We start from the raw sequence: 8,586 nt of genomic DNA on the forward strand, positions 1-8,586 counted from the left end.
CCTGAAACACGTAAACAACGCTTGAAGTACCAATGTCCATTCGTTTATTAACCTAAATATAACTAATTAATATATAAAACTAACTAACTTTTACCCAACCATCAGGTTGCAACTGTGGTGCCATGAGCCATGCTTTGTTGTTTTGAGCCTTTTTGTTTTGTATGACTATGCTAATATGTAGATTTGAGTAAATTGGTTTTATTTTTTCTTTGTTCTCTCTTTCTTTTCTTTTCTTTTTTTTTTTTGTTTTTTCTTTTTTTTGTTCAATATGTTTCTTTAATAATTTCGCAACCACCCCCTCCCCGCGTGAATTATAAAACCTAGGTATAATATTAATCTACAACATATTGTTAAATATACTAGCTAAAGTACTTATGTATCCTTTTCTAATTTATTTATATTTTTGCTAGATTTTGAACAAAGACATACTTGAGAGTGAACAAAGGCATACTTGAGATAATGGAGTAAAGGTTGGAAAAGCTGCAAATATTAAACAATTTATTTTAAAAAGTAACTAGCTATATAAAATCTAGAATCCGCAACAAATCACTGATAATATTCCTAATGTGAGGGACTACATGAAACTAATCACAACTAATACTTGGCATTGTATCAACAAATTCTCCTTGAGTGTTTCTGCAGTATGCGAGACCATCACCTCCAGTGATATGAACGTTATCTGTCTTGATATTTGTACACTTATTTATGTCACTGCAATCGAAAGTAATCACGCGCTTGCTTGCTGAAGATCCGTAAATATTTTTATACGTCACATCGCTCACTTGTACTGCTTCTATCGATGCCTAATGAAATTAAAATATAAATAGTTACATGTCGACTAAGAATTAGATTGTCGTTATGGAACGCAAGACTTACCTGCGGTTGGCAAACATGATTTTCAATACTATTGCAGTAATATTGATCAATTATGATTGGATTTTCAACATTAACCAGAGCAATGTCTTCAAATATGATCCCCTTAGCATACCCGCTTCCATTCTACGATATAAGAAAGAATTTATATCATATTGTACGATGTTTTTAAAATGATAAAAAAGTTGTGTCAAGTTATATGCTATATTACGGGTACTGTCTTGATGCGTAATCCATTTCTGGTTCCTGTGATATTACAGTTTTGTACTCGTACTTGTTCAACCGTGTCATGATGATCCTTTTCACCAAGGCTTCCGATGCTGCGAAAATACATATACGGAGTGAGTTTAACATGTGAAAATGTATCAAGATGTAAAGACTGCAGTACCTTATGCCATGGCCAGGTCCACACACCACATTTATTACTTTAATATCAACCACGCCCCGGTTAATCGCCACACAATCATCACCTATTTAAAAGTATGAAAATGATAAAGCATTACACCGATCATAGAAGAGAGTTAGTCACTACCAATTAAGATGCATAACTTTTGTACCAGTTTGAATAACAGAGTCGTGGATATTAATATGTGAGGAAGCACTGATGTCGATCCCGTCAGTATTAGGGCTATCTTCAGGAGCAATAATTTGAAGATTTCCGATATCTACATCTTGGCTACTCTTAATACTAATGTGAAGCTTTGGGCTGTTGATATGTGTTGTGCCTTGCAGCCGAAGACCCGAGCACTCATTAAAATGCAAAGCCTAAAACAACCCATAGTTGCATATTATTGTATGCACACGTATTAGAGATTGTTAACCGAGTTTATTATCCGTTATAATTATTATTATTATTATTTGATTTTTATGTTTCTGTAAGTTGTTTTTTAGTTATAATTCTATTTGTAGTTTGACATTATGATACAAAAATGATAAAGAGAAAAATAAAATATCAATAAGCTCATAATATTCAAACTAGAGATTCAATGGGTGTTTAGGATTGCTTATTTTCATCAACTTATAACTTATTAACTTTTTGAAAAGTAATAAGGTGTTTGGGATTGCTTATATTGTGAAAGGAAAAGTTTGATAAGTTACACTTTTATAACTTATTAACTTAATGAAGTAATATGGAGATAAAATAAGGAATCCTAAACACCCCTTAAATAATAACTAATTAACAAACATAATTGAATATAAAAAATAGTAATATAACAAATTAAAGTCAGTTAAAAAACATTAATATAACAAATAATCTAAATGATATTTTATCCGATTTCAAGTTTATCTCTAACATCCCAAAACGAATTGATGTAACTTATCAAATTAAAACACATACACGAAACGAATATTAATGGATCACTCCCGATATTATTACTTACAATAAATAACTCAAACCTCTTAACAATCGCTCCCAGATAAACTCATGTATCATATGAAACCCTGAATTAGTTGCTTTATTTATAAACCTAACTAGGTTTTATCCCTCTGTATTACGAGAGCTATTTTATATTATTCGTTTCTAATATTTATATATTTTTTTGAATTCTAATTTTATTTATGTTAAGAAAGTTAATAATATACTTAGGGTTTAATGATAAAAGAATTTCACAAATAAATAAGATGTTATAACCCGGTTTAAAAGTTATATGGGTTAGGTGAGACACATGGCCCGCTTATTTTTTTTACTATAAAATTGTTTATTAATTATAAATAAATTTTTTTTAATAATATATTAATTTTTAGTGTATCCCTAATTTATAGAATTTTCACATCAACTATTTGGTGAGATTAATTTTAACTTAACGAGATATTATAACCCGTTTAAAGGCTATCTGGGTTTGATGAGACCCATACCCGTAAATTTTGGGTCAAATGCATGAGAAAAATCCATTTACAAATAAAGCAATCTGTTGACTTGAGAAAATGTGAGAAGCACCCAAAAAGTTTTTAAAGGTTTCATTTATATATATTATAGATAATCCTAACTTGGCCATTAACAAACCCATTTAAGCAGCCCCTTAAAATCTTGGGTTGGGTCCTTTTCTCGGGCCAAACCACATATGAACCAGCCAACAATTAATAGACATTCTAATTTTAAATTTCAAATCTTAAATGGAAACGGCAGATAACTTACTGTTGGGCGATTACAAGTTTCAGTTTCCTCCTGAAAGAAAGAACAATGAGTCTGAATCGTTTTATACGTGTTACTAAATATTGGAACCAATATTGATGAATAACTTAACCGTTTGTCTCCACCAGACCGCGCCCTGTCCATCAATCTGGCCAGGTCCATCAATGGTGAGCCCATGCACAGATGTGAAATATATCCAAAACCGTCCTTCGACACAATCGTTCCATCCGGCTAGTGTATTTGGCGCAGTGAGAGTGCCCAAAAGCTACATGTAGAAAATAAGAATGTCTTGTTGAACACATTTTAGATTAGCATCATTTAAATATGATCTCAGGTGGAGTCTAATTTACCTTGGTATTTATATTTTGGGATTTACATGATGAACCATCGAATTTCACAGGGCTTACTAAAAATTTCATGTCTGATGGTATGATTAATGTTGGGTTTTCCGAATCATCTCCACATAATTCAGCCCATGCTTGAAGAAAAGCCTGCAAAGAGTTCGATATACATTATTAGAAAACAGCTAACCGGTGTGGTTGTTTTTCATAGACCATGGTTTACTTGTGTACTCCCATCGCCTTTTGCACCATAAGATGTTACATCGAAAGTGGCTGCTAGTGCGGTTGCTGGGCTAAACAATATGTGACAAAAGCTCAACAACATTACCACCAAGAAACGCTGCAAAGGGAACAAGAATGAGTACTATAACAAAAGCTCATTTATGTACGGATTTAGTTTAATTAATTACCATTCCTTTGGAAGCCATTGTAGCAAGTGAAACTGCTTTAGGTTTTAGTACCCCTTCCCTGTATATATCTTTTATATATATGAGTTTTTTATACGAGACCAATAACAATTAGATGAATTAATGTCGAGATAAATGCAACATTGAATTTGAAAAATATTTGATTATTGATAGAATATATGTATATATATCTTAATCTTAATAATAAATAAAACAACAATTGCCATGCCATAATATTTGAATTTGAATAATATTTGATCATTATTTAAATCATACAAATTTTCACATGGCATAATTCTAGGCCTCCACCTAGATACCAACTAGATGTCATGTCACAACTTTCTTAACTTACTAATTGTCAACTCATCTCCTTCCTATTATTTAGACCATATCATTAAAAACCCTAATACATGTTCTTCTTTTCCTCTACCTCTTTCCGTTTAACCAATTCTCTCAAACATCAATCACAATTCGTAACGATTATCATATCCTGAAGATTATCTTCCGTTTATCGGGTATCATAATCCTTTCCCCCTATTGTTCGATTCCTATTGTATTATTTTTTATTTTAATTTTATATTTTTTCGCACTTTATGGTTTCTATTTGTTCCATTAAGGGTTCATGTGATACCGATTCCACAGCTTTACTCAAATTGCTCAAGAACACAATGATTTCATTCAAATGTTTTGAACCGAATGACTCGGTTGACAAGCTTAAAGCTTACAAATTCTTTATTAAAAACAATCAACTGCCTTAACAAAAGACCTAGCATCTTTATTTATGTAACACCCTAGGAAAATCCCACATCATCCGTGGACAGGAAAGATCCTTGGTTCAAAAATAAATGTCCTGCCTCTTAAAATCACCAACGCGTTTTGGACTTAATGGTAGTGGACGAGATGAGAGCTTCACAGTTAAGCATGCTTAGGTGGGAGTAGTAGCAGGATGGGTGACCTCTTGGGAAGTCTCCACCTGGGCAACCAAAAACAAATCCGTAGTTCTTTGTGGACAAAGCGGACAATATTGGTGGTTCGAGGGGCCGGATGTTAAAGTGGTATCAAAGCCACTCATGTGCCATTCGGGATGTTACAAGAGGTTGAGTCCCCGGGGGTGTCGAGAGGTACACCTTAGGCGAATCCCACATCCTGGATTGGATGGTGGGGAAAACCTCATCGAGGACAATGAGTCCAAAGGGGGGGTATTCGTAAACCCTAGGCAAATCCCACATCGTCCGTGGACAGGAGAGATCCTTGGTTCATAAGTAAATGTCCCGCCTCTTAAAATCACCAACGCGTTTTGGGCTTAATAGTAGTGGACGAGAGGAGAGCTCCACAGTTAAGCGTGCTTAGGTGGGAGTAGAGGTGCACAAATCGGGTTAGGTTCGGGTATGGAACCGGGTTTGGGCATGACCGGGTATTGAAAAATCGGGTATTAGCAATACCCGGGTCGGGTTCGGGTCCGGGTATTGTCTCTAAAAACCATACCCTATGCATCGGGTTCGGGTCGGGTATAGAACCGGGTATTTGAATTCCCTATTTCCGGGTATTAAATAAACCATATTTTCAGGGGGGTTTTTCGGGTTTTCTCGGGCTTTTTCCCGGGTATTTTTCGGGTATAGATTGGATTTTTTATGATGTTGCACTTTTTAGAGGTATTTTTGGGTATTTTTCAGATATGTTTCGGGTAATTTCGAATATAAATCGGGTATTTGAAAAACCCGGTTACGGGTATTGGAGAAACCCGGTTCCGGTTTTCAGGTATTACCGGGTATAAATCGGGTCCGGTTCCGGGTACGGGTTTTGGTACTGAAATGCATACCCTATCTGTACCCTACGGGTAGGGTAGGGTACGTGTTAGGGTATAAAAACGCGGGTATTAAAAAACCGGTTCCGGGTATTATTTTCTGGCTCGGTTCCGGGTTCGGGTTTTTTGTGCACCTCTAGGTGGGAGTAGTAGCAGGATGGGTGAGCTCCTAGGAAGTCTCCACCTAGGCAACCAAAAACAAATCCGTGAGCTCTTTGTGGACAAAGCGGAAAATATTGGTGGTTCGAGGGGCCGGATGTTACAAGTGGTATTAAAGCCACTCCTGTGCCGTTCGGGATGGTGGGGAAAACCTCATCAAAGAGGCTGAGTCCCCATGGGTGTCGAGATGTACACCTTAGGCGAATCCCACATCCTGGATTGGATGGTGGGGCAAACCTCATCGAGGACGATGAGTCCAAAAGGGGAGGGGTATTCGTAAACCCTAGGCAAATCCCACATCGTCCGTGGATAGGAGAGATCCTTGGTTCATAAGTAAATATCCCGCCTCTTAAAATCACCAACGCGTTTTAGGCTTAATGGTAGTGGACGAGAGGAGAGCTCCACAGTTAAACATGCTCAGGTGGGAGTAGTAGCAGGATGGGTGACCTCCTGTGAAGTCTCCACCTGGGCAACCAAAAACAAATCCGTGAGCTCTTTGTGGGCAAAGAGGACAATATTGGTGGTGCGAGGGGCCGGATGTTACAAAAAACAAGCTGAAAGCTGCCAAAATTGACAAAAAGACTATACCGAAATACGTACAAAGTCATCTTGAAAGTTAATCCCGTAGCATATCGACTGAAACTATCTCTAGGGTTGAGTTTCACTCACGATATTTTCTATAGATAAATCTAAACAAATGTCTTGCTAAAAAGGCGGGAATAGTATAACTTGAAAACTTACTCATAACTAAACTTTGTAAAGAAACCCATGGAAATATTGGACAGGAAATCGAACAGTTACGACATAACAAAATTTCATTGATTAAAGTTTGGTAGAATACACAACGAGGAACTAAATACATTCGAAAATGAAAGAACGAATTCCGAAACAAATACTCATATAGTTTCCCTAAAAAGGGCATAATCGGTATATCAAATTTCGAAGAAGAAATTTCTTAATTGGGGGAGAATGTGACACCGTGACAAAAGCAGGTATGCCTTAGTATTTATTAATTGAATAAGTTATTAACTTCTTATTGCGTAATGAACACCCGAATAACCAAACAAGTCTGGTTATGACCAGGATATCTCGGGGGTGGGGGGCATTTATAAGTGATATACGTATGTTATAAGCCAACATATTGATATTATGTGCTTAGTACAATAGCAAACCAGTTAAACAAAAACATACTCGTTTAACTACCCGCTATGATTTTAAGCCCCGAAAGATTGTTCCAAAACAAGCATTGTATCATCCGTTAAGCCGAAAAAGGCTTACAAAACAATTATTTGGGATGTTTTAAGCGATACGTGAAAATATTTTTGATTTTTACAATAAATAGAATGTTTTTCTAAATTTACAAGAAATTGGCTGAAAACACTCATTTTCGAGCTGTTTGTCGTACCCGATATACTTTTGTCATAAAAAACCGAACCCGAAATAAATTTAGAATCGGGATTTCATGTTCGGCACGCAAAATGAGGCGAAATAAATTAAAATGGGGCCAAAAGGGGGACTCTTTGGTCCGATCACCAAAGGGGACTTACCCCCCCCCCCCCCTTTTTCTTTTTATATAAACTACTAAAGGAGATTTTTCGTACTTCTTCAACAAAAATCTAGAAAATTACTGCTGGACCTTCATCACAAAAAGAAACCCTAAGGTAATTAGCAAGTTTAAACATGTTTAATTACATGGAAACATAGTTTGAGTACCAAAAACTACTTCTAACCATGCAAAAACCCTAAAATTTGTCCAAAAGTATTTTTGATCGTACACATGGTTAGGAATCTGAATTGATAAGTTTTTTGGCCATAAAAACGGATTAGATGGTTTTAATCGCGTTATTACAGTACAAAAGTTCTGTTTAAAAACCTAACCAAAACCCTATGTTTCAAGGCTGATCTTTTGACGATACATGCTTGGTTTTATGATATAGGACCTTTAGTTACATTAATTAGAAGGACAAGAACCTAAAAAATTGGGAAAATAGTTGAAATGAACAAAAACCGCAAATGTATTGCCGAAACACTCGTTTAGGGGATGTTGAAAATTAGATTGTGGCGTGCTTGTTGTTAGCTTGTGAAACTTTGCAGGGATATTAGGGACCATAGGAATGAGTCCCTGTCCAAATTTGGTAATTTTCGACTTTCCGAGAATATTTGGCGAATTTATTATCGCTAAAGGACGTTTATTTGGGAAACATACTTAAACCACAGTTTCGTATAAATGGACGATTTATGGGTTAAAAATAACATATAAAATGAATTTTCGTAAATTAATATATCAGTAAATAATTTCAGAAATATTTTTATAAAAATATACACATTTTTAATTAGTGAGTTTATAAATTTTTGTAATTAAACAATAAACGGATAATTAGTTATGCTAATTTAGATGTTAAACAAATTCAATTCTGATAAAAACCGATAGGTTTATGATTAACGAATCTATTGGAATATCAGAACATCAAGAGTGATCAAAAAACATATTTTCGTGTTAATTGAGTAAAACCAAACTTTTTGTGAGAAATCCGGACAATTTGGATGGATTGTGCGCACTTTTCTCCAAACCATACTAAATAAAAGGAAATGAGCGCCGTAGCGAATCCAGACATCTAATCTATGAACTTTCTTTATAAATTTAATCATTTTGTCAAAAAACACGTTTACGTTCATGTGATCATACCTGTTTTCCAAACGCGTAAAAGATCAACTTGGCCCAGTAGGTGAACGATGAAACTGAGCCAAATTCGGTTTTAAACATTATACATTAAACAACGTCACAATCTAAGACTGTTGACTTGTTCTCAGCGTGATAGCTACACCAAGACTAGCTATAAAGCCCAGTTTAGTATGGAGATTATAATT

At 35.4% G+C, this 8,586-nt stretch overlaps 1 protein-coding gene across 1 annotated transcript; it reads right to left on the reverse strand.

Moving 5' to 3' along the window:
• Positions 1 to 584: 584 nt before the first annotated feature.
• On the reverse strand, positions 585 to 3,776 carry LOC143574783 (putative polygalacturonase At3g15720). The gene is made up of 10 exons (XM_077059321.1): positions 3,759 to 3,776; positions 3,572 to 3,688; positions 3,358 to 3,498; positions 3,120 to 3,272; positions 3,011 to 3,040; positions 1,431 to 1,638; positions 1,262 to 1,343; positions 1,085 to 1,193; positions 877 to 999; positions 585 to 803 (listed from the first exon to the last, which is right to left on the reverse strand). The coding sequence occupies exons 1-10, from the start codon at positions 3,774 to 3,776 to the stop codon at positions 585 to 587; spliced, it is 1,200 nt and encodes a 399-aa protein (XP_076915436.1).
• Between the last annotated feature and the right edge of the window lie 4,810 nt (positions 3,777 to 8,586).

The sequence above is a fragment of the Bidens hawaiensis genome, unplaced genomic scaffold, assembly GCF_021521415.1.
Source record: "Bidens hawaiensis isolate Kalapana, Puna unplaced genomic scaffold, B.hawaiensis_p1.1 tig00001412_1, whole genome shotgun sequence".
NCBI classification, from domain to species: domain Eukaryota; kingdom Viridiplantae; phylum Streptophyta; class Magnoliopsida; order Asterales; family Asteraceae; genus Bidens; species Bidens hawaiensis.